This window comes from Calypte anna, chromosome 10 (genome assembly GCF_003957555.1).
Source record: "Calypte anna isolate BGI_N300 chromosome 10, bCalAnn1_v1.p, whole genome shotgun sequence".
Taxonomy (NCBI): Eukaryota; Metazoa; Chordata; class Aves; order Apodiformes; family Trochilidae; genus Calypte; species Calypte anna.
Genome location: NC_044256.1, coordinates 18,996,120 through 19,021,595, shown reverse-complemented (window position 1 = coordinate 19,021,595; position 25,476 = coordinate 18,996,120). Strand labels below are relative to the sequence as shown.

Genomic DNA, 25,476 nt, shown 5'->3' with positions numbered 1-25,476 from the left:
TTCCCTGGGCCTACGTTGAAGTCATGAAATAAATTAAGACATTTTTGGAAATCCATCAATCTTTTAAACAGAGGCTTTTCAGAACGGGTCCTCGTCAAGTGAAGCATCTCCCCTGGCAAAGGGCAAAGCCTTTGAAGAGGAATGCTGCAGTGTAAAAAGTTGGTTAAAACCCCAACTATTTTGGTCTGGCTTCTTTCCCTGCATGGGAATTGGTCTGGGACACCTGAGGCTTTCAGTTGGCTGAAAGAGGATCTGCACCTTTCTCATTTGGATTAAATAGAAATAGAAATTCCTCCTACTTATTGCTGGGTCAAGGGACCCACGAGACCAACCCGAGAGGTGCCTCCCTGCTTCATTAATGATTAATTAATGAGCCCCTTCCCTCTCTGCCTGCCCAACCCCTGGGGACATTCCTTCCCCTCCTGGTGCTGCTCCAGGAACTGCCCAGATCCTCCTGGAAAGCCGGGCTGACCTGGTGCCATGGCAGGACAGGGTCCTAACAGGGTGGCAGAGCTTGCAACGGGGGTGAGGGGCAGGCAGGGAGATCCCAGAGATGATTTTGGCTTCTGAGCATCCCACCTGCTCACTGAATTGTCCCCACAGCCACAAACCAGGGCCACCCTTGGCCCACGAGTCCCTCCCCGGTGGTCTGAGCCCTTGTGGGGTGAAAGGGGTCTCGGACCTCCAGGGAGCATCCTAAAAGATCTTGAAACCTTTCAGCAAGGTGAGCGTGGGAGCTTTCCTCTTGCTCTGTGCCCGCGAGGACTTGACGGTCACCAGCTTGGCCTGGGCCACCGAAGGGATCTCCTTGTAGGTGACAGTGGAGAGGGTGTTGAGGGTGCAGCTGGGCAAGCTGTGGCGAGTGGGCAGGGCCACCGGGGTGGCCACCAGTGGGCAGGGCTGCTCCTCGGTGACCAAGAGGGGCCGGAGGATGGGGCTGCCCTCCGCCCAGCGCCGCGCCTCCCGCACCGCCTGGTGGAAAACCTGCTGCACCCCCAGGAAGTCCTGGCAGGCTGACACCTCAAAGAAGAGGCACCCAAACCTGCTGGCCAAGGACATCCCTTCAGCTGCTGGCACCTGCCTGGCAAGAGAGGAAGGGAGGGGTGAAGCATCCCTTGGGATGCTGCCACCAACCCGAAATGGGGAGTGATGGGGGACGACGGAGCCCGCGTCACCCTCCAGCTTGTCCAGGGGGTGCTCACCAACCAAGGGGTTGTCCACCTCCTGGCACAACCAGGGGCCATGAGTCTCTACAAGACATTTGCTTTTCTCCAAATCCCAGAGTGAGGGGCTGCAGGGGGTCCCTGGGGAATCATGCAGTGTCCCCCAGCCCCCATGCCACAGTGCAGGGGGTTGGATGGGATGGGGGAGCACTGGGAAGTGGGGAGGTCCTTGCTGGGGGTTCAGCATCACATGTGACTCAAGGAGCTGTGGGACCAGCACTCAGCATGGCCACTCAAAGGCCACAAAAACACACCTGGGGACATCCAGTCCTGGCAGCAGGGACAGGGGGGGAAAAGGGTCCAGGGAAAGGGCACACTGGGAGGGGAATGAGGAGCTGGAGAGAGCTCAAGCCCTGCCTGGGGATGGTGACTGCTTTACCATCCAGCTGAAACCACCAAACACATCACCCCCATGGCAGGAGAGCAGACACCTCGGAGATGTGGGACCTTCCCACCTCCCAGAGATGGGGGAGGACACGGCAAACACCCACACAGGTGAAAATAACCACCAAAAAACTCGAGGTTTGGGTTTTGCACCCCAGCTGGAGGGATTTGGGGGGTCACCTGTGAGCTCTTCCCTCCAGGAACAGGCAGCCTGGACCCTCCCCCAGTACCTGTACTGCTCCATGTCCAGCTTGTTGCCCAGCAGGAGCATGGGGCAGCGACGTTGGCAGCCCCTGGCATGCAGGGTGAGGACATCCAGGTAGCGCTGGCAGCCCTCAAAGCTCTTCCTGTCCTCGATGCTGTAGACCACGAGGAAGACACTGGCCCAGTGCAGGTAACGCTCGCAGTTCCCGGGGCCATCCTGGGGGCAAGAGGAGCAGCTGAGCTGTGGGTCCAGCCATGGGTCCAGCTGTGGTCCAGCTGTGCTCCAGCCACGTCATGGCAGGTGGTTGGCACCAGTGGTGGCCCCGGTGCCTCACCTGGTCAGCGGTGTCCATCACCTTCAGCAGCACAGGCTGCTGGTCCACCAGCTCCTCCGAGGTGTAGGTGTCCTCTGCAAAGGAGAAGGTGTCAAGGTGGGGTAGGGTGTCCCATCATCTTCAAAGCCCTGGGTGCTTGGAGAAGCTCTGGGGTGATGAGCATCCTCCCCTGACACCTCCCACCTCGCTCCTTACTGAGACATCAGAGGGAGAAGGAGCCTGGAGTGGCCATCACTGCACCCAGGGCTCAGCCCTTATCTAAATGCCACGACCTGGTGAGATAAAGCAAGCTGGGGGCTTGACACCAGGCTGCGTCCCAACAAATCAGGGCAGTGGAGCATCCCTTTTTTAGGGAAGGAGGGCAGGCAGGGACAGAAGCTGAGTCCCTCCCCCCCCAGGAGAAAGATGTCTTCTCCCAGCTGGGTCCTGACGGGAGCATTTCAGAAAGGTTTTGATGTGGGAAGATGAAACCACATTCCCACCAAAAAAAAACATGGGAGGAGGAAAGGATTTCTCCTTCTTTCCTAAGAGCCACTGAGCTATTAGGAGCTGGAGTCGGTTCTGGGACAAGCTCCAGATCTCCCTGATAAATTATTTATGGCTCTTCCCAACACCCTGGAGTCAAGCCTAGGAAAAGATTAATAATTACTTAAATGAGAGGACAAAAAAATTACCCAGAATGGGCTTTGTGGCCCCCCTGCTCCCCCCCTCCAGCCCTTCTCCTGCCCCACACCCCCAGAAGCAAGCAGAAGGCACAAGGTTCTCCCTAGACCCCCAATAATTCAGCTTTTAGGATGTGGGGGATGATGAGAGGAACCAATGTTTCCCCATGGGACGTGCCCTGGGCAGAGCACTGCTTTCACCTCTGTTTTTGCAGGCACGTTTGGGTCAAATCCAACCCTTCCAGTGTTTTTCTTGCAATTTGGAGACTGTTTTGTTATTTTGGTTTGGTTTGGGGTTGTTTTTTTTTTTGTCCCCTTCATGGGAACTGCTGGGGAGGGGAAGGATGCTGCTCGGGAGCTGATGGAGAACAAACCCAGGGGAGAAAAAACACCCATGGAGAAAGAAAGCATCTTACCCAAGTTGGGATCATATTCACTTATGAACCTCTTGGTGAGAAACTTCACGGTCAGGGCTGCAGGGGGTGAAAGGGGGGGGTGAGGTGGGGGTCACCCCCACCAGCACCCCCCGTGGTGCCCGGCCATCCCCGTGGTGTCGGGGTATCCATCTCACCTGACTTGCCAGCCCCTCGGCACCCCAGGATGGCCACGTGGCACTCGGCCAGGGGGCTCTGGGGGGGGCCGCTCGGCGACCGCTCGGGGTTTGCCAAACATCGAGGACATCCTGGGTCCTGTGGGAGAGAGGGGGTGAGGGGGGGACAAGGGACACCCTCTGCCATGGCAGGTGGGGACCTTCCCATGGGGTACTCCATGGGGACCTTCCAGTGGGAACCACATCAGGGTGGCCCACAGGGACCTTCTCAAGGGGACCGTGGTGGTGGCCCATGGGGACCACAGAGGGGTGCCCCAGCCAGTGGGAAAGGTGGGCTCAGCCACACCAGGGAAAGGGATTCCCTCTTCTCCACCCACACCCTAGAGCCAGGGCATCCCCATCTCATCCTGAGGACCATCCCCCACCCCCCAAGCAAAGACAGGGACCTCCCCTCCATCCCCCTGCCCACCCTTTGCAGCCCAGAAAGAGAGAAACGCCACTTCCCACCACAAATCCCACCTCAAATCCCACCTCAAATCCCACCACTGGAGGAGTCACGGGGCTCAATGGGATGTGGGGAGCCTGGGGTCAGGTTTGGGGGAGCAGCAGCCCCAGTCCCACCAGATCTGCTGCTGGAGGAGGCAGATGGAGGCGAGCAGAGCTCCTGCCCCAGCCCCAGCCAAGCTCCTTGTAAGGCAAGTGGCCAGGCCAGCACTGCTCCTGCCACTCCGAGGACAGTCCCCCCAGCAGGACACTCATCAGCCCTCCCAGCTCCTGGGGCTTCAAGTAGGGACCCACAGACCTCAAACACACCGTGTGTCCATTCAGCAGCCACTTCACTGTGTCACCAGCACCTCACCGTGTCTCCAGAACCTTTCCGTGTCCCCAGCACCTGTCCCCAGCACCTCACCGGGTCCCCAGCACCTTGTCACGTTCCCAAAACCTCTCTATGTCCCTAGAACCTGTCCCCAGCATCTCACTGTGTCCCCGGAACCCCTCCATGTCTCCAGAACCTTGCCACGTCTCCAGAACCTCTCCGTGTACCCAGCACATCTCTATGCCCCCAGACTTTCTCTATGTCCCCAGCACCTCTTCATGTCCCCAGCACCACTCCATGTCCCATACCCCACCTCTCCCTGCCCCCCCGCCCCTGGCTGAGGCCGGAGCACTCATTACACCTCCGGCGGGCAGGAGCAGCCGCCGGGGAGCGATGCTGCCCGCCCAGCCCAGCGCACCGCACACCCAGTGCTTTGGGCACGGCCACCTCCTCTTCTTCCTCCTCCTCCTGCTGCTGCTGGCAGGGGCTTTGCAAGGGGGAGCGGAAAAAAAAAAACTTTTCTCACCGATAAAAAAAAATAATAATTAAAAAAGAGCGAATCCAAGGGGGAAAGGGGAGCCCGGGGAGTACTCACCGCTGCCCGCACCCAGCCATCAGCCGGCACCCAGCGGGCTCCCAGCCCGAGGAGGTGGAGGAGGCTGAAGTCACCGTTGCCACGGCAACGGGAGGCATTTGGGATGGGGCTCAGCACCCGCAGGATGCGGTCCCTGGGCTGGTCCCGAGGGGTTTCGAGGCTTTAAGCGGGGAGGGGTTGGAGGCTGCTCCCTGGCCGCTCCGGGCTGCTGCACCCCTGGGCTGGTTGCCCGTGAAGGCAGGAAGGATATTTTTAAACCCTCCCAAAATAGTCTGGGAGTGTGGAAGTCCCTGCGAGCCCCGGGGATGGGGAAAGGGGGGTGATGGGGGAGGGGTATGGGGATCACTCCCATGTGGGAAGCTGAGCCCCCCTCTGGGGACCCCCCAGCTCTGCCCTCAACCCTTTTGGACCCAGTTGAAGGATGCTTAAAAGCAAAAATGGGGCTCAATGTGGGGGTTTAAGCTATGTCCCTGTAAGGATCAGTGACAGGGACAGAAGTGCAAAGCTTCTCCCCTAAATGGAGGTATTTTTTTTGCGGGGGGCAACCTGCTGGAGCCACCACCCTGGGGTGATGGCTTTGCTGTCACAAAGTGACCTGGGAGCTCCTGGATGCTGGGAGGGAGGGAAAAAAAATTTATCTTTGGCAACAGGGGGTTAATTACACACCAAAAAAAAGGCAGCTGCAGGGGCGTGCAGGGACCCCATTTCTGGCCCTCCCCAGCAGGGGAAAAATGGGACTTCTAGCCAGAAAAAGCTGTGCCTAGCCCATAAATAGGTGACATGCCACAAGGAACAGCTCTTCACCATCACCCTCTAGGTGAGGTGGTGGGGACACAGGGGTGGCAAAGCCCCTTCCCCATGGTCAGGCTGGATGGTGGGGAGATTATAAATTGGTATTTAGATTTAGGTTGGATATTGGGAAGACATTCTTCGCTGTGAGGGTGCTGAGCCCCTGGGTCAGGTTGCCCAGAGAAGCTGTGGCTGCCCCATCCCTGGCAGTGTTGAAGGTTGGATGGGGCTTGGAGCACCCTGGGCTGGTGGGAGGTGTCCCTGCCCATTTGGAACTTGATAACCTTTAAGCTCCCTTCCAGCCCAAACCATATGATGATTTACTGCCATCTGTTACCTCCCTGTGGCCAGAAACTCCACTTTTTTTAAAAAAAAAAAAAAAAAAAAAAAAAGTCTGGCAACATGCTGCTCCCAGCCACACAAATATTTCACCTTCCTGGGCTGGAGGATCCTTGAGAGCAGGGAGAGCAAAACCCATCTGGGCATCCTCCATGGGACAAGCCAAGAGAGAACCAGCACCTCCAGTGTGCCCCACACCGTCGGGTGACACCAGAGCCCTGGTGTGTTTTGGGGGAAGCTGAGCTGGGCTGTGGCAGGTCCTGGTCACGAGCTGGGTTATCTTTAGCCCAAGGTATTTTTATCTCAGGGCAGCAGCGTGGCGGCAGTCAGGGAGGAGGCATCAAAGGGTGGCGGAGGCTGAGCTGGGACACGGCAGCCAGGAGCTCTGGGTGCTGCCCACCGAGGATGACCCCAGAGGAGGAGGAAGGCTCCCAGGTAGGACCCCCAGAGAGGGTGTGTATCTGGGTGGAGGAGCAGTCGTTCTGGGTGGAGAAGACCTTGCTGGTGGAGAGCAGTGAGTACTTCCGTGCCCTCTTCCGCTCGGGCATGAGGGAGAGCACCCAGGAGGAGATGGGGCTGGGGGAGCTGAGCGCCGCTGGGTTCCTCGCCATGCTGAGGGTGCTGGCAGGGGAGAGGCCCATCCTGGGCAGCGAGGAGACCTTCCAGGCAGTGGAGTGTGCTGCCTTCCTGCAGGTGAAGCCCTTGGCCAAGTATCTCATACACTCCATCAACTCCGACAACTGCATCCTGCTCTACCAAGCTGCCGCCATATTCGGCCTCCTCGACCTCTTCCACTGCGCCGCGCTCTACATCAGGGACAGCTACGCCGAGCTGGAGGAGCACCTGGACTGCCTCTCTGCTGACCTCCTGGCCTACGTGGACACCCTCTTGCCCAGCACCTTCGTGGCCGTGGGAGCCCACACTCCCACCTTCGAGTTCCTGGAAGACCTCTCCAGGACCATCTGCTACTTGGATGAGGAGACCAACACCTGGAGGACCCTCTCCTGCCTGCCGCTGAGCGCCAGCACCTTCCTGGCAGGCATGGCGACCATGGATAATAAGATTTACATCGTGGGTGGTGTCTACGGGGCCAGCAAGCAGGTGGTGGAGAGCAGCTTCTGCTACGATGCCGACACCAACGCCTGGAGCGAGTTCCCCAGCCCCCATCAGCTGCGCTACGACGTCAGGCTGGTGGGCCACGAGGGCTACCTCTATGCCATCGGTGGGGAGTACGGGAAGATCTCCCTGAAGTCCGTGGAGAGGTACGACCTGGCCTCCAACACCTGGACCTTCGTCTCTGACCTCCCCCAGCCCAGCACGGCAGCGCCCTGTGCCCAAGCCATGGGGCAGATCTACGTTTGCTTGTGGAAGCCGCTGGACACCACGGTCATCTACGAGTACGAGACCCAGCAGGACACGTGGCTCCCCGTCACCGAGCTGAAGAGGCACCAGAGCTACGGGCATTGCATGGTGGCCCATCGTGACAACCTCTACATCATGCGCAATGGCCCCTCCGATGACTTCCTGCACTGCGCCATCGACTGCTTCAACCTGAGGTCACGGCAGTGGACAGCCCTGCCCGGGCAGTTCCTGAACAGCAAAGGAGCCCTTTTCACTGCTGTCATCAAGGGTGACACCGTCTACACTGTCAACAAAATGCTGACCCTCCTCTACTCCGTGGAAGAGGAGACCTGGAGGTACAAGAAGGAGCGGGCGGGTTTCCCGCGCAGCGGCTCCCTGCAGACCTTCCTGCTGAGGCTGCCGAGGAGGGACCACAGCATCGCCACATAGCTGGCCCTGACCCCTGACCCGGGGCAGGATGCTCTCCTTGCACCTGGCTCTGCACCAGCTGCTCTCCTGGGCTCCTCTGGGGAGCTACATTGAGGTCCAGGAACGTGTCACGTTGGAGGTGACACTGCTGCTCCTCCATGGAGCCATATCCAGATCCATGGACATGTCACATCGGACCTTGGGTGTGACACAAGACCCTGCAGCTCCTCCATGGAGACAGGTCCAGGGACATGTCACATTGGACCTTGGATATGACACTGCTGCTCCTCCATGGAGCCATATCCAGATCCATGGTCATGTCACATCAGACTTTGGATGTGACACAAGACCCTGCTGCTCCTCCACGGAGACAGGTCCAGGGACATGTCACATTGGACCTTGGAGGTGACATCAGACCCTGCTGGAGGGAAAGGGGCTGCAGGCAGATGCTGCCTGGGCTCTGTGTGAAGTCCTACCAGACGTGGGCTGATGAGCCAACTGTGTGCAGGGTTTGGTGGCTTCTGCAGAGGACAGATACCAAAGAGATGAGAGGAGGGGCTGCATTTATTCCATGCACACCCTGAAGGTGTGCAGCATCCCAACTCCTCTCTGCTTCGATGGGAAAAAATTAATTATATCCTGGAATTAAAAGGAAAGCTATATATATATATATATATATAAACCCCCAAAACCAAAACCACCCTGTGTTTTTCATTACCCTTAGATTTTGAGGTTTGTTTTTTTCCCTCACTCCTGAAGGAAAAGCCCTCTGAAGGTTTTCCCAGATGTGGCTCTGTCCCAGGGCCCTACATGATTCCCACACAGCCCCCAGCTCCCCAGGGAGTTCTCCAGAGCTGGGTCCTGGGAGGAGGAAGGGAGGTGGACAGTGAAGGAAAACATCTTCTGGGTGCTTAAGGTACTGAGGGGTTTCTGAGACCTGGGAACCATCCATCACCTCCCCTGGGGTGCTTGGCACAGCTCCTGGCTCCTCCAGGCTCATCTCTGAGCCCCAGCACAGCCCCAACGGGATGGCAGGAGCTGGTGCTCCTCAGAGGCTCACTTGAGCCAAGGTTTGAGGAGATGGCAAACCTTGGAAAAATGAGGGTGCAAACAGGGAAGGAAGAGAGAAAGCACCAGCATGGTGAGGCCAGGCCAGGTTTGCAGAGGTGAGGACAAACTTTTAAGCAGGTCCTGTAGACACAGGACAAGGGGTGATAGTTTTAAACTGAAAGAAGGGAGGTTTAGAGTAGATACAATCACTCTAAACCAGTGATGGTGATGAAACACTAGCACAGTGGTAGAAGCCTCATCCATGGGAACATCCAAGGTCAGGCTGGATCAAGCTCTGAGCAACCTGATCTGGTTGAAGATGTCGCTGCTCACTGCAGGGGGGCTGGAATGAGGTGACCTTTAAATGTCTCTTCTCACCCTATGACTCTCTGAGTCCCTGTTAGCTGAGCTCCATAACCAGATGGTTCCCAGGAGGTACCTGGCTGATTCCGTGACTCTGGTACCACAACTCCTGTTGGAGGTTGCTCACGCTCAACACCAGCTCTGGGGACAGTCGGAGAACACAGAGCTGGGAGAGCATCAGGGATGAGGGCAACAGCAACCTTCAGCTGGTTCCCATCCATGGGGCAGGCCCCAGGCTGCCCATGCTATCCTGACCAAGATGGAAAGGAAGGGAATACCAGCTGGGATGCCTCAAATGCCTCTGCTGCTGACCCACGTCAAGTTCTCAGTGGTTTCAAAACAGTTCCCACATTTGAGAAAAAAACCTCACACAACACCAAAACAAACAGGAAACCCCCAGCTTGCCTCCGGGGCCAGATTGAAACCCACTTGAGGAGCTTTGTCCCCATTTACCCTCTACCACCAGGCCAGGCCACCACCTCACTGTCACCCCCGGGATGGGGACAGCAGCTGGTGGAGGTGCTAAGGCTGATGGTGGCATGGGAGAGGACACTGGTGGACTTCACCCAGGTCCCCACCAGGCTGGGTTAGATTAGTTAGATCATTAGTTAGATCCTTGTTCCCTTCCCAGATGAAGGAAATTAATATTTCATGCTGTCTTCCCCTTGTGTGGAACCACGCTGCCCTCAAACCATTTCACCTTGAACAAACTATTTAAACCCTCCATTAAAATCAAGTTAAAATAATTCTGTTACTAAAATATTTCTGTTGGGCTCCTCTGTGGCTCACCCAGGAGACCCAAACTTGGCAGGGTTCCCCCTTCCCTCCAGCTCTGCGACCGCCAAGCGATCCAACCTCTCACCCCCACCTTCAGCCACTGCCTTTTTTGAGACAGTTCAGGGTTTTATGAAGATATTTGCTGAAAAAAAAAAGGCAAAAGATTTGCAGGTTTCAAGTGCAGCACCTGGGGGAAAGAGAAGATCTTGGCAGGCACAGATGGTCCCAAGGGAGAACTCGTGGCATCCGTTAAACCAGACTGTGATAAAAGTTATCATCAAAGATAATTTTAAGGGCAAGAGGAGGGGGGGAAGGTACAGTTCTTACCTCTGCAAGCAAGGGGGAAAATTGAAGATCCAGGATCAAACAAGTCTCTAAGGAGAGGGAGAGGCTGCTCAGCCTCTGCACAGAGAGAGGGGACAATGCTGCTTGGCTCCACCAGGATTCAGCCCTTGATGATGCTGCTGGCACCAGCACAGCTCCTGTATCTCCCCCTTTCAACCTTCAGGGTCTCTGCTCCACCAGTTTGAGGCAAAGTTTGATCTATTTAATCACAGTTTAACCTTTTGCAAGTTTCTTTTTTTTTTTTTTTTTTGAAAGGTGACATCATCTTGGCAAGGAGGAACGTACCCAAAAGCTGTCTGTAGAATGGACTTGCCTTATAAGGGCCGTATCAAAAATAAAAGCTTGTATAACCAAGGGAAAGCTGGAGGAAAAACAGGGCTGGGAGCTTCAAGAAGAGCTTGGGAACTCCTCAAAGATCTCTCTCCATGAACATCTCCCCATGGGTATTTCCCTTGGCCACACAAGGTGCAAAGTTTTGGTTTTTTAATGCCATTAAGAAAGGTACAAAGTGTGCTTGGGTATGGATGAGACAAGTCCTTCAAAACCTGGATATGCCAGGTGTCCTTGTTGCATCCAGGGGAGGCTGAGGGCAGCCATGAAAGGGCTGGGGTTTGGCACCTACCTGGAGATGGAGGGAGAAGGGCCATGGCCTCAGTGGCAGCAGGTCAGGCTGGGAGATTGTTTGGAAGGATACAATGGAAAAATGGCACTGATGCAACTAAGGAAGGCTTCTTCTCTGCTAGGTTGTGCCAGTTGGCATTCTCACAGGAAAAGACACAAACACAATTCAGAAGAACCCCTCCAATCATCTTTACTCAAAGAAATTACATCTGTATCTAATTCACAGGAAAATAATGGACTCTTAGGTAAAAACACCAACCACTGTTCCACTGTCAAGCCAAGAAATGCAGCCTGCAAGGTGACCTGCATCTCCCTTTGTCCTTCAGCTAGGGACAAAAATTCCCCCAGGCTCCTGATGTCCCTGATCCTGGCATCTGTGCTTAATTTCATCTGGAGCCACTGCCTCCACAGTTTAGGGAAGCATCCCCTGAATTTTCCTGATTTGGGCAGAGCAGGAGGGCAGCCAGGCTGCTCCCCGTCTCTGTTCTGATTTCAGGACATTCCCCAAACACAAATCCTTGCATTGCACTGGATAAACTTCCATGTGTTTCTAGAGCAAGGGCAGCCTGTTTTCTTTCCTCAGCCCTCATGAAGTTGTGTATTTAGCTCAAGTTTCTGATTTAAAAGGAGAAACTAATGTGATCAGACTGGATTTCACTGACAATGTCCAACCACGACTAAGTCAGCTGAGACTCTTCCCAAGAAGGAAGGAAACCACAAAAAGGTTTCTGCAGGAGCCTTCAGTGTTTATGCAACCAATCTCTTCTGTGGATTTCCATCATCTTTTAAGAAACCACATAGCTGAAAACATGACACCCATCACCTCAGGTGGAGGAAGAAAACTCTGGTTTGGGTTTTGCAAAGTGTAAGCTGAAGGCAGTTCGGATCTTATTGCATCAAATCTGAACAGCTGAGATGATCAGGGGTGGAGATGTGTGGGTGAGGAGAGAAATGCTCCTGCTGGAAAGCCCTTGCCTCAGTATGGTGATGATCACATTTGTGATAGATGTCCATGAAATGAGCTGAGACATCACAGTGGTGCTCTGCAGGTTTGTGGTGAGCTTGTGCTGACCCACCAGAGGGTCTTTGGTGGTCTGGTCTGGAGAGGAGAAGCTGTGACTGGGGTCCAGGATGGTGGTCACTGGGCTTTCATCACCAGCTCTTCCAGAGCCTTCTCCCTCTGATTGCCACAGAGCAAAAGAACTTCTTTGATTTCATTTTGCTGGAACCCCATATCGTTAAACTGAGACAACAAATGCAAGAATTCAGCTGCCTGGAGGGGCAAGGAAGAGAAAGGAGAGATGTTATCATGGGGCTGGGGGGAATGGATTTATGTAGAGTTGCAGCAGGACCAGGTTGGGTGACAAGGCTGCAGCCAGACACCTTGGCTGGGCTGCATTACCCCTGAAGGACACTCCTGGTGCCACAGCCAGGGCACACACCCTGCTGCCAGCCCCCAGAAGTGTGCCTTTACATTAACCTTTTACATCAGAAATATTTATTCAAGTCAGCCTCTGTCTTCATTTACTCCTTATCAAGTTTAATCTGAATTTCAGGCGTTTCCTGCCTTACAAATGAGACTGAGGAAAGGCAGTGAGCTAAAGCTGACATCTGTTTGCCCAGCTTCCCCTTTGGCTCAGGCTTGGCCCCAGCACCACACCATCTCCTGGAGCCAAGTTCTCAAAAAATAACCCCCTGGCTGACACCAAGACCCGGGCACCCTCCTGCTGCCACAGCCCTAACAAGGGGTGAGGTGGCAATGCCCTGGGCTGGTGGCATCACATCTGACACCACCAAGCCCCAAATCCCCAGCAGCTTTTCTTCCACCCCAACTCTTTGCTGCCCTCAGAAGGAGACTGGTGATGGGGACCAGCACCCAGAGGGCCACCATGGTTCTTCTCTGTGGGGGTGGATGCAAAAGGGAAGCTGGGAGGGAGTCAGGATTCTCTGTGCAGGGGCTGTGCCAGCATAGGGCTTGCACAGTGGGGTGACAGGATCTGGCTCTCACCTTTTTCTCTGAGTACTGGAACATCTCCATGGCCTCCTCCACCTGCCCTTCCTCGTAGCCCTGCTTCAGCAGCCTGTCACAGGCACTCAGGTAGCTCAGGAACTGCAAAAAAAGACAACCAGGGTTAACCCAACCCTGCAGACATGGGGAGCAAGTGCATTCAGGAGCTCTCTGTGCCATGTGAAGGACCTGGGACACAACTGTCCTGCTGGCTCCTGTCTGATGTTCAGCCAGGGCTGTCTGTCTGTCTGTCAGCAGGGCTCCCACTGTGAGAAGACAATGTCTTGGTGTCCCCCCCTACACTCCCAAGGTGGGAATGGGAATAAAGCAGAGAGAGGCTGAGGAACCAAGCAAAAACTTCTGAACCATGGGAGATCCAGCAGGCTGGGGGTGAAGCAGAACCTCTCCTGGTGAGATGTCTGCTCTCAGTGGACCCAGCACCCCTTTCACGTGCTGGGGTTCAGGCACCCATGGGTTCACTCCAGGGCCCACCCCAGGGGAGCCCCGTGTGCTGTCATTACCAAAAGTAAACAGTTATTTTTGGCTTCTCTCATTGTTCTTGGAGTGCTGACAGCACTATTCCCAGCAGTACCATTTAAATACCACCAGAATCATTCACTGTCCAAAAACATATGGGACAGACAATAATAAATGAGCTATACAATAGCAGGGGGGATAAAAACATCCCACAAGTCTCCCCAGAGCCAGGCTGTCTTCTTCCAAGGTGAAGCTGATCCATATTTCCTTAGATCCACCAGCACAGACTTCCCCCCAGCAGCACTGCAGCCAAGGAGGATTCAGTGAAAGACCATAAAAGATAAGAAAAAAGCCAAAAAAAGCCCCTCAAACATCAAGTTGATCTAGTTTGGCTAAAGAGCAGAGCAAGAATTTGAAGAAATCTCAGCCTTAGGAAGCAGGTTATTAAGACAGTCACTGGCATTCAGAACCTGATCTGATTTTCCTCATTACCTTATAAATGAACACCCCAGCTCACTGCTGTATTTTCTTGCCTGGTCACAGCAGGGACAGCTGAATCTCCCCTCTTCCAGCTTATATCCATTGCCCCATGTCCTGTCACCACATGCCATTGCAAAAAGTCCCTCCCCAGCTTTCTTGTAGGTCCCCCTCAGGTACTGGAATGCAGCTAGAAGATCTACTTGGAGACTCCCAGATAATTACAGAGGGTTCCCCAGGAAAAGAGCTCTCAATGCTTGCAGGGAGTCCCTGGTTGCTCCAGCATGGGGAGCTTGTGCTTTGGAGAGAGCCCAGACAAATCTCCAAGGAATTTGTACAGTCCTGCTCTGCCAGGATGAGCCATGGCAATAACCATATGAATCTAACAGCTGGGGGAAAATTATCTGCAAAAAAGTTCCCATATACGGGAGCAAAATTTGTACTTCAAAAGGACACCATGCTCCACACAACAGCTTGAACAGACAACCAGACCTGCCTGTTATTCCTTGCTGAAAAGCTGTGGGCAGCTCTCTGCTATTTTATCCCAGCAGACGTGTGATCTCATGGAAAAACCCTGTCAGCTGAGGCCTGACAATAAAGTGGGGGACTCAAGGCCATCAGAAGCCCACCCCAAGAAGACAGCCATCCCTTTCTCCATGAAAAAAAAAATCCAGATTTTCTTTACCAAAAGAGCCCTGTGCCAGCTCTACCCACCTGACTTAAGCTTTGCTTTCCTGTCTTCTGGAGGGTGAGGATGGCTTTACGGGTGGGGTAGCCCAGGGCTGTGACAGGCTCGATGAGGTCTCTCTCCTCTTGGCTCAATGCTGAGAGCAGATCAGCTGCTGAGTCTGGCTGAGATCTGTGGCAACTCAGAGGTCGTGCTGGGGTGGAGGCAGGGGGCAGGCAGGTGTAGGGGCTGAGGGACTGCAAGATAAAAACCCAACAGATGATGGTCTTGCTCCAGTGAAATGGTGTTAAACAACCCAAGACTGTTTTCCAACACCAGCAGTTATCTTGCTCTCTCCAGAAAAGGAAAATTCCCCTGCATGGAGTGAACCCCCTTGGGCATCAAAGGAGCCTGGACTTAATTAAATCCAGGCTCAGCTGAAGATACAGATCTGAGAAACCAGTGCTCAGAAGGGTTCATGGGCAGCAAAACCAGCCTCCTCCTTTCCTTGGGGATCCCAATCATGTCCCCAGATGTCCCCACGTTGTCTGTGGGCAGGAGATTCAGCAGCCAGGGCAGGAGGAGCCTCTCCTGATGCCCCATTTCTGCCCATGATATTTGTCAAATATATTTAAGGTTAGAAAGCCACCTCCAGAAATGACCTTGTACATAGCTGGAGTACCAAGCTTTAGTATTTGGTATGATCCATGTGTAAGAGCAGCTGAGCAGGGGGGGCAATGGATTAGCAATTAGTTGCAACAGCTGTTTAGTGTATAAATACACAGGGGTATTTAATCTTTCCTTAATTACCTTCCCACTAATGCAACTACATATAAGTAACCCATCCTTTTATGGTCCTCAGGGGGGTTTAATTGCAGGTTTTTAAGTAATTCAGCTCTCCAAGTAGCTGGCTGAGATGTGATTTCTTAAAAAACATGGTGCAATTCAGGCTTAAGGTGATGGGAAGCAGTATTTACTCCATCTCATCATGTTGCTGTCTCTGTCATTGAACAATTGGTGTTTCCAAGAAGACTCTGAATTCTAAAGTTTCCTACAAAAGACATGATGGCTGTAAGGGGGCATTTCTCCAAACTCTGTTTATATCTGCTAGTAGGGGAGGGAAATGGAAAGGATAAAGGGGTAAAAACCTTACTTCGTTTTTTTGTTGGCTTAGTTTTGGTTTTATTTTCAGTGTTTCAATTGAAAACCAAATTCAGATGACTTGCAAAACAGGGATGTTTTGGTTAGGACCAAACTTATTAAAAACTCATCAGCAGCTTCCCAATTTCAGTGCTCCCAAAGCTTCATTTTGGTTCCACTTGGGCTGGGCAGACACCAGCCAACAGGACAAATTCCAAGCCCTCCACCCCCCCTCCTATCTCAGCACCAAGTAAAAGGCTGTCAGAAGAAAAACATCTCACCGGCACCGTGGGCTTATGCTGTTTGATTGGGGGGATCCTGGCTGGAGGAGTTGGCACCAAAGTCCCCAGGGGGGATGTCCCTGGCCTTGGCTCATGCTTGGTGCTGCAGCTGGTGCTGGGGCGCTGGGGAAGCACCGAGATCCTTCTGCTCTCCGAGGAGGCTCTGTTCAAAGGATGCACCAAAGCAGCCAGTTTCCTCCTGGCTGCTTCCAACTCGTTCTTCATGTTGTTAAATATCACCATGGATCTTCTCTGCTTGCTCTGCTCTGGGCTGGCTGAGTTGTGGCTGTTGTTCTCCAGGGGGGGCTCCAGCAAACCGGGTGACGTCTTCGGTCGGGTCTGGTAAAAGCCAGGACGCAGAGGCACAACTCTCCCAGAGCTTCTCCTCCTGGAAAACCTGTCATCCTTCTCACTCTCTTCCCAGGAGGTCGAGGAGTATTCATCATCCTCTAAGTACCCATCCTCATCTGAGTGCCAGGTCTCACTCTCAGTGTCAGACAAGACCCCTCTGCCCTTGGTGTGTCCGTAGCTGCCATCATCGGCAGCGCTCATGCTGACCGAGCGCCGCACCGCCCCATCCCGGGCTCTGCTCCCACAGCTCTCCGTGGGGTCCACCAGCAGCAACCAGCAGGGAGGAGCTGTGGGCACAACTTCAGAGGTGACCCGATGGCCAGGGGTTTGCTGCTGGGAGGCCACCTCAACCCAGTAGAGCACTTTTCTTTCCAGTGAGAAATCGTGCTGGGGAAGAATGAGAAGGAGTTGGTGAGGGCGTCTGAACATGGGGCATGGAGCAAAGTGTGTGCTCCATGAGGGCATCCTAAGATCTTCATCCTTCCCATATTGGCATCTGTTCACCTAAACATCAGGACTGGCTATGGGCACCAGGGCTGGCTGTAGGATTGGGCAGTGCCAGCATCATCCCTATAAAGAATCCCTAAATTTATAGAATATGGAATGGTTTGGGTTGGAAGAGTCCTTAAAGATCATCTGGTTCCAACCCCACTGCATGGGCAGGGACACCTTCCAGCAGATCAGGGCTCAAGGCCCCATCCAACCTGGCCTTCCACACTTCCAGGGAGAGGAGAGCCACAGCTTCCTTGGGGCAACCTGTGCCAGTGTCTCATCACCCTTTTATACTTTAAAAATATCTGGCCTACAAAGTTATTATTTTTTTGCACTGTAGCTACAATTCTTTCGGTGGGTGCTTTATGCTCTGAGGTGGTTTTGTGTCTGTTTGGCTACTGTGGAAGGGGTGCAGACATCCCCATTCCAGGCAGCTGCAGAGAGCCACTGCACCCAGCCTCAGGGCTTGGGGTGCCAGAGTTTGTTTGTGGCACCTGACAAAGCCACCTCAGGTGTGGGGACTCAGGAGCCAGCAAAGGGGGAGATGCCACCTTGGGCAGAGGCAGGCCAAGCTGCAGGAGTCTCCAGCAGCACTGGGGGCTCAGTTGGTTCCCAAACAGAGTCAACATTTCCATGTAGCATGGCTTAAAATATGTGTGTTTGAGACTGAAATCTGAGGGTTTTCCGGGAACAAACAAACTCTGCCCGTCCCAGAGCGCTCCAAACAAGGTCTCCTCCAGACAGGCAGGCAAGTACATTCACAGCCCAGGAATGTTGGTTTTACTGCTCTCTGCCACTCACCAGCTTTGGACCCAAATCAGCTTCCCCACACCACTGATATCCCCTTGAGCATCCCCCCAAAAGTGGCTGCAGAGGAGACTCACCATGGTGCTCATGAGGATGTCAGTGCAGTCGGGGAGCTCCATGGCCGGGGCAGTGATCAAAGGGTTCTCTCCCCCAGAGTCCCCGTTGAGGCTCCAGGTTGTCCTGAAGGGAACTTCATCCAGGTAGCTCATAGCTGCTGCCTGGTTTTGTGCTGCCAGAGGAAGGGACAAAATAGAACTGTAAAAGGCAGGACTGGCACTTTCTAACTTGGGTGGAAAGAGAGGAAGATGAGGCATTTCGAGTCGTGCTGACAAGGAATGCAGCCCTTGGGGATGCTGCCAGATGGGTAAAAACTGCAGTGTGCAGTGCCCAGGCTTGCAAATTCTTAATTATTGATACTGAGATGATGTGTTTGAACTGACCTTTGCTGTTCTGAGCCTGAGCCAGCAGGACCTGACCAAGCTTACAGCTTCATTAGGCAAATATCCTGAGGGTTTTCTCTTCCATTTCCACCTCCATGCATGCTCCATGGACAGACCAGGCACTTTTTCTCATTACCATGGCACAAAGTGCAGGCAAGGAGGACACCTCACAGATCTGGGTGACCCAAATGTGGTCATGGAGGTTGTGTGCTGCTAAAGTGTCACACAGAGCAACCCCAAGGGAGCCAGGGCAAGGGCAGCCCTACAGCAGCTTCCTGGAGCACCAGGCAAGTTTCTGTGATTGACAGCTGTCAAATGAGCCAATTTTAAGGCCAGGTTAGTTTTTAAGAACCACTGAGTCAGTTTAAGCACAGTTGTGTTTTTTAGATCAAGAATAGCAAGGGAGAGAGAAAAATTTTGATGGAACTGGGAATAGGGGCATGGAAAATATTACTGCAATATTACAATGTAGCAACCAGCTCTGTATAAATGTCTGTTTAGTCTCAATTTAATAAAAAAAATCACTACTTGCTGCACAAACCTCACACACCCAGCATGCAAACAGCTGTCTTTATACTGTCAGCTGTCCAGAGCTGATGACCAGATTGCCACAAATTCTGCTACCTGCAGCCTGTGCCTGCTCACCCCAGAGCCCTCAAAACTCACCCTCAAGACAAACAGTAAGTATTTGGGGTTAGGGGTGAGTATTTGAGCATTTGTTAGTTAGTATTTGGGTGATATTCCTTTGTGCTCTTACCAGTTCTTTATTTTTAAGATTATTGGCAGATGAATGTAAACATGGAGAGAAAAGCTGCCTGTTTTATTCAAAACTAAGAGTCTATCATGGGAAATGGCATCCAAGGTAGTTTCTTCTGTTAGCACAGGCTAACAAACTGCTTCCAGACCACCACACACCACTGCCCAGTACAAGTCAGAGGGTTTGAGCAGGGTGACAAGACTTGTCACTCTCCTGCTTACGCAGCAAGCAGAGCCCCTTAACCAGCTTTGCAGCTCCCACACGTGTCCTGCTGCTCACACACGACACAGGCAACGTGCTGGGAGCCCACACAGAGCCAGGCCATCTGCTCCCCAGCCTAAGAGGGCTCAGCATAAGTTCCATCCCACGTCAGAGCTGACAAAGAAGTGTGGAAACATCTGTAAGCAAAGCCACCTTCCCCCAGTGCTCACCAGCTGCTTGGCGCACGGCTGAGATCAGCTCTCCCCAGACGCCAGGAGGTATCGACTGCTGCCCCCTGTTCTGGGGGCAAAGGAAAGGAGTTTCTCCTTGTTTGGTGCCTTGGATGACTTGAGTTGGTTTTAAAGGTGAGTTTACGGGCTAAGGATGGGTTGTGAGTGGAGCTGAAGTCAGGGTGAAGTAGAGAGAGATGATGGTAGCACACCTCGCTGGGTTTTGCTGCACGCTGTGCTCTGAGAAGGCTCCCACAGAAGTTTTTTCTTATATTTAAATTAAACTTCCTATGTTCCAGCTTGTCCCCTCATCCTGTCACTGGAAACCACTGAGAAGAGTCTGGCTCCATCTTCCTTGCACCCACCCTTTAGATACTTGTCAACATTTACAAGATTTCCCCTCAGCCTTCTCGTCTCCAGGCTAAAGAGTCCCAGTTCTCTCAGCCTTTCTTTTTAAGAGGGAAGCTCCAAACCCCCAATCATCTTTGCTCCCCCCACTGGACTCTCCAGCAGCTCCCTGTCTCTCTGGAACTGGGGAGCCCAGAACTGGATGCAGTATTCCAGCTGTGGCCTCATCATGGCAGAGTAGAGGGAGAATTCCCCAAAACAGCTATTTATAAAAAAAAAAATCACATTGGGGTGAGGAGTGGGAACAAAACCACTCCTGGGCAAGAGTAAGAGAAGGGCAGTGGTAAACACCAACTTACACCAGAAAGCAACTCCTACAAGAGTTTACCCAAACCATAACCCTAACCCTAACCCTCATCTGCTTCCTGCCATCCCATTTTGACAGCAAAGACACAGGCTGGCAAACAAATTCCTACAACAAATTCCTACCAGGAAGAAGCTGTGCCTGAGAAGAACGAGAAACCTGAAGGGCACTGGGAGCTGGGAAGGAGTAGGATGCAAATGAGTCACAGGAACTCCTAGCAAACAAAGCTCTTTCCTGGGCTAAACTATTTTTTAGAACCTGAAGAGTAGGAAATCCTAGAGGAAACAGTAGGAAATATTAATGCAGTCAGATAAATTTGCACCTTAAATCTGAACACAAGGGTGTGTTCACATAGTTAAGATTTTAATCATTCCTCTTCCATCTGCAGCTTCAAAAACTTCCTCACTAAAAATATAAAATATAAAAATATAAAACCTTTTAATGCAGATGGCAGTAGACAAGAGCAAATACATAGAACCAACCACAGAAAGCCAGAGATTGAAGCATACCTGAATGTACAACCTCTGCTGGCATTTTCCAGTCCTGTTTTTATTGAGAATACAAAATTCTCCTTACCATCAGACAGCAGGGAGCTCCTCTGGCAGAACAGGGCTGCTTTCCCACTGCCTCCTTGGCTCTTTAAATTCTTGCAGTGTCAGACAAGCAGCTGACTTTGACAGTTTTAAGATTATGGCAGCTTAAGCAGTTAGCCTGTCTCCTCAGCCACGCTGATGGGATAAGGAGCCTATTTACGCAGAGCATCCTCCAGTCACTAAGCCTCCTGAACTCCAAGAGTTGTTTCCACAATTGTTTTTCATGCCATCTGAACTTTTGAGACTCCCCAGGGTCTAACCCAGGCCTTGGAGTAACTAACAGCTGAAGAGAAAGAGGGAGAGGAGGATGTAAAGACACAAAAATCAGAAATCTTACCTCCAGGAGACTTCATCTCTCTTTTGGAGTTGTGTTTGGTGCCAAGTGCTAAGAGAAACCTCTCCCTCGGAGTAAAAACACTTCAAACAAAAAGAAATAATTCTGTTTTTCACTATTTATTCAACAACTTACAAAATAGAGCTGTGGTTTTTAATCAAGTACTATATACATGAGCAGTCCCCTGTACAAAAATAGCTATAAAGGCAAAACCAATTCCAGTCACTCAGATGTCACATTTGTTGTTGGTTTTTTTTTTCCCAGCAGGCTTATTCATCAAATTTAAATGTATTCACATGGCTGCCTGACTTATTTCCCCACAACAGGGAATTTTTTCCATGTTGTGGTATCAGTTTTAGTCCACAAAAGTTAAAATGTGAACAGCTGCTTTAACCCTGTCTTGTTAGTACTGCAGAATTTGTTAGAAGTTGTCAATGGTTTGTTTCTACACACAAAAATCCAGGAACTATTTTGACAGCAGTGCTTGACATTTCAGGAGAAAAACACTTTTAGTAATGATCCTTTTTTTAATCTTCCTTCTTTCTGGAGATTTCACCATCTGGATTTAGGCTTCTGAAGATAAAAGCCACTAAAAATAGGGTGTTAATAGTGGCACAAAGATCCTTGTCAACAATATTGCTTTATTAACATTGAGATTTGTTAACAAAAGCTCACAGCAGGACTGTAATTCCATCCCACCAGAGGTCTGGCAGCTCTGGGCTTGCTCAGATCTTTCCCTCCAGAGTCAGATGAAAAAAAAAAAACCATTTCTTACACTTGGTTCTTCAAGAACCAAAACAGAGGACGAGTTCCTCTTTGGACCCTTTCATATTTACACATCTGAGTATCCAGAAATATTCCTCCAAGGTTAAAATAATTTATTACTAAATTATCTGACAGCTGTGGCCCAAGTGTCATTTGTGGGGAGGCTTGGCAGAACCCATCCTGGAGGGATGCAGCTTCCTTCAGGGTGGTCAGCAGGCACCAAGAACCGATCCCACTCGTGCCTGGAACAGAGAGAATCTTGTCTGGGAGGAGAACTGGGCTCAGGGTTGGTTTATACACTCACAAAAGTACACAGAGTATTTTTTCCATAGCTGATTCACATGCAAACCACTATGAATTGTACTCAGAAACTTGTTTTTTCAAACAAAAATGTGAAAATTCTGTGTGCTGTTGTGTTAAAGGAATCAGGACAACTCCCTGCATAACCATGTATGGAAGTTAATGAACCAAAAAAAGGGTTTTTGCAGTTTTGCAAGCTCTACAAACAACATTTGTCATCACTGATAATGAAATAAAGACTTTTTATTTTACCTGATCTGGATTAGAGCTGCTACAGAATGCTCAGCTTGCAAGTAATACTCTCTGAATGGCTGCAATAGATGGGCTAGAGGGAATTCAGCTGTTCAAACACAAAACACAAATCATTTCAGAAAGACTTTCCATTGTATTAAGCCCTACAAGACCCAAATTTGCAAATTTATTTGCTGCTTCCCAGCTGCAACCTGAAATCACTTCCCCATGGAATGTATTAAGGACAATTTACATGTTTTGCACATCCTTACCAGAGCTGTCAGAGAGTCAAAACTTGCAAAACTTTTCCCTCCTCTAAACACAGGGAACAGATGGACACTGAGTCTGTACAGATCACCCCAACCTCACTTGTGAAATCACCAGGGTAAAGCAGCTCTTGGGTGCTGGAAGTCTTCAGTCTATTCTATTTCAGCTTCATTTACAACCTCTGTTTTAAACCCTGTGCCTGCATTTTAACCCCAGTGTCTACAAGATGTGGGTGTAGAAAATACCAAGGATGGCACACAGGATTTACCTGGATCTCCAAAGAGCTTGGAATCAATTTCAAGTTTCTGCTGCAGCAGTTTTTCCCTTTCCTTCCTCTGTTTCTTTTCCATTTCTCTCTTCCTTTCCTCCTCTTGTTCTCCCTCCAACATGACTCTTAATGCTCTCTCCTCAGCTTCATACAGCTCTGTGCGATTTTTCAGCAGTGTTTTGAGACTCTCCACCTGGTTTTCAAATGCTTCATCAGCTGAGGGGGGTGGACAAACACCTAAACAGAGAGAGAGAACGTATTTTAAATGTTTGATTTCATTGAATTCAATTAACTTGTAAGATTTTCTGCTCTCAAGTCTGTTATCAGACAGGAGCTGGCAAATTCTCAGAATTAACCTTGCTAACAACAAGAAAAACTCTTCTATCAAGAAAGAGCCTGGAAATGTAAGCTCACAATCCCTGTTTTCAGCATTTTACAGCTATTCTCACTCATAAAGAAACAGCTCCTTCCATCTGCACACACATCCTATTTCCCAGGTGCAGTATTAAAAGAAGTTTGGTAAAAATCTCTTGATTAACCTTTCCTGGCAGCTGCCTCTTTCCTCAGCTTCCGAAGCTTTTCCAAGCCATGAAGGATTTCCACCATCCTCTTGGTGTCTGCCTGCTTCTTCCTTACTTCAGATAAGACACTGTCTGCAGCAGCCTTAAGTTCTTGTTCCTAGGAAAGAAAGAAGGAAAAAAAAACCAACCAGGACAGGACTTGTGAAACACCCTGTGTAGATAAGAATAAAAAGATCAGTGAAGCACTAGAGAACAGAGTAACATCCTTAGCACAGCCATGGCAAGTAAGGCAAAAATCCAGCCTGAGCTGTTATAAATAAGATAAAAGATGAGAGGCTTCAGAACACAAAAAGAGGCAACAGGAAACTCACAAATTAGCTAATGAGCTCCTAAAGGCTGATGACACAGAGCCACAGGAAGCTGGGAAGAATATTAACAAGAAGCACTGCTCATCCCCATTCTACAGCTCAGCAAGTGAAGGCCAGGAACACCCCACAGACTGAGCACAGAACCTTTCCCAGAAGCTGCTCTGTGCCACCCCAAGCAGCTGGCCCAGCTCTTAGGCTGACAGCCAACACAAAGGTGACAACAGCAAGCCTCCTTTGGGGTGGTCTGGTGAGCTGATTTGGGTTTGTTTTTTGTTTTTTTTTTTGCTTTGGATCTTTTTCCCTCCCAGGCAAGACCAAAAATTCTTGCAAACAAGCACCTTTAACACAGATGCAGCCCCTGGGCAAGGGTAACAGCTACTGAAGCAGCCCTGACCACAGAAACACCTTAAACCCCAACTACCAAAGCCCAGGCCATGGTTGGCAAAGCCGAGATGCCCACCGAGGCTTTACAGGAGGAAGCAGCAGCGTGGGCCTTGCAAAGAGGCTCTCAGCATGTGAGTGGAACCCACGAAGCACCCAGGTGGCACCTACTGAACCGGGAGGTCCTTAGCCAGGGTGCGGGACAGGCCCAGCCCGGTACCAAAGAGGATGAGTTCACTCGGGAACGTACCCGGTTCTTCTCCTCCACCTCCTGGATGCACTTAGCCCGCCACTGGTCGATCTTGGCCTCCCGCTCCGCAGCCCGCGCCTTCTCCTCCTCCTCGGCCGCTTTGGCTTCTTGCTTCCTGCGCTGCAGCCTCAGCCTCCTCTTCCTCGCCTTCTCCGCCTTCCTCCGCAGCGTTTCCCGGTAGCCGGGTTCCCTCAGGGGCCGCACGATCTCCTGCAGCTCCCGCCGCGCCTCCTCCGCCTCCTCCCGCACCTCCTCCCATCCCGCCTCATCCCCCTCCTCCTCCCGCCGCCTCAGGGCCCGGCACAGCGCGCTCAGCCGGGACACCGGGCCCAGGGCCCGCACCGCCAGCTCCCGGGCACTGCTGGGGTTGGCGGCTACCGGAGGAGGAGGAGGTGGAGGAGGAGGAGGAAGGGCCTGGCGGCGGCTGAGGAACTGCGAGAGCCAGAGCTCGTCCTGCTGCCGCTGCGCCGCCGCCGCCTCCTCCTCAGACAGCGGCCGCGGGGCGAACGGCGGAGCCGCCGGTAAATAGGAGCTGCCCCCCGCAGGGAAGCGCGGCCCCGCCTCACCTTCAGGCCGGACCGGCGGCAGCGGAGGCAGGAGGAAAGGCGGAGGGAGAGCAGGGGTTAAGGGAGCCGGGCGGGAGGAGAAGGGAGCGGCGGGAGGCGGGAAAGGCCGGAACGGGGGAAACGGCGGAGGAGGAAAGCGGCCCGGGAAGGGAGGCGGCTGCGCCATCTTGGTAGGCTGCGGTACCACCGACACCCGCGCTGCAGCGCCACCTAGCGGCTGGGAGGAGCCTCCCTTCTGGAGAGAGGAAGGAAAAGAGGAGAGAGAAAGAGAAAGGAGAGAAAGGAGGAGAGAGAAAGAGAAAGGAGGAGAAAGAGAAAGAGAAAGGAGGAGAGAGAGAAAGAGAAAGGAGGAGAGAGAAAGAAAGAGAAAGGAGGAGAGAGAGAAAGAGAAAGGAGGAGAGAGAAAGAGAAAGGAGGGGAGAGAGAAAGAGAGAAAGGAGGGGAAAGAGAGAAAGGAGGGGAAAGAGAGAAAGGAGGGGAAAGAGAGAAAGGAGGGGAAAGAGAGAAAGGAGGGGAAAGAGAGAAAGGAGGGGAAAGAGAGAAAGGAGGGGAGAGAGGAAGAGAGAAAGGAGGGGAGAGAGGAAGAGAGAAAGGAGGGGAGAGAGGAAGAGAGAAAGGAGGGGAGAGAGGAAGAGAGAAAGGAGGGGAGAGAGGAAGAGAGAAAGGAGGGGAGAGAGGAAGAGAGAAAGGAGGGGAGAGAAAGAGAAAGGAGGGGAGAGAAAGAGAAAGGAGGGGAGAGAGAAAGAGAAAGGAGGAGAGGGGAAAAGG

The 25,476-nt window shown here is 52.1% G+C and overlaps 4 protein-coding genes across 4 annotated transcripts; 1 reads left to right on the top strand and 3 right to left on the bottom strand.

Annotated features, from left to right (window-relative positions):
• Positions 1–78: 78 nt before the first annotated feature.
• On the bottom strand, positions 79–10,294 carry RASL12 (RAS like family 12). Its single transcript, XM_008506153.2, is given in 7 exon segments — positions 79–1,081; positions 1,838–2,028; positions 2,147–2,220; positions 3,225–3,281; positions 3,380–3,446; positions 3,448–3,497; positions 10,186–10,294. Coding segments are annotated over 6 exon segments (816 nt in total). The 5' UTR covers positions 3,490–3,497; positions 10,186–10,294; the 3' UTR covers positions 79–696.
• Positions 6,185–8,321, top strand: KBTBD13 (kelch repeat and BTB domain containing 13). Its single transcript, XM_008506172.2, has one exon. It carries the CDS (start codon positions 6,304–6,306, stop codon positions 7,687–7,689), a length of 1,386 nt encoding a protein of 461 aa, XP_008504394.2. The 5' UTR covers positions 6,185–6,303; the 3' UTR covers positions 7,690–8,321.
• Positions 10,295–11,190: 896 nt separating the features above from the next.
• UBAP1L (ubiquitin associated protein 1 like) lies at positions 11,191–20,829 on the bottom strand. Its single transcript, XM_008506155.2, has 6 exons — positions 20,795–20,829; positions 17,602–17,753; positions 15,875–16,612; positions 14,501–14,710; positions 12,833–12,934; positions 11,191–12,097 (listed from the first exon to the last, which is right to left on the bottom strand). The coding sequence occupies exons 1-6, from the start codon at positions 20,808–20,810 to the stop codon at positions 11,963–11,965; spliced, it is 1,353 nt and encodes a 450-aa protein (XP_008504377.2). The 5' UTR covers positions 20,811–20,829; the 3' UTR covers positions 11,191–11,962.
• A 65-nt stretch (positions 20,830–20,894) lies between these two features.
• Positions 20,895–24,979, bottom strand: PDCD7 (programmed cell death 7). The gene is made up of 5 exons (XM_030457424.1): positions 24,143–24,979; positions 23,162–23,300; positions 22,623–22,859; positions 22,109–22,196; positions 20,895–21,798 (listed from the first exon to the last, which is right to left on the bottom strand). The coding sequence occupies exons 1-5, from the start codon at positions 24,872–24,874 to the stop codon at positions 21,681–21,683; spliced, it is 1,314 nt and encodes a 437-aa protein (XP_030313284.1). The 5' UTR covers positions 24,875–24,979; the 3' UTR covers positions 20,895–21,680.
• Between the last annotated feature and the right edge of the window lie 497 nt (positions 24,980–25,476).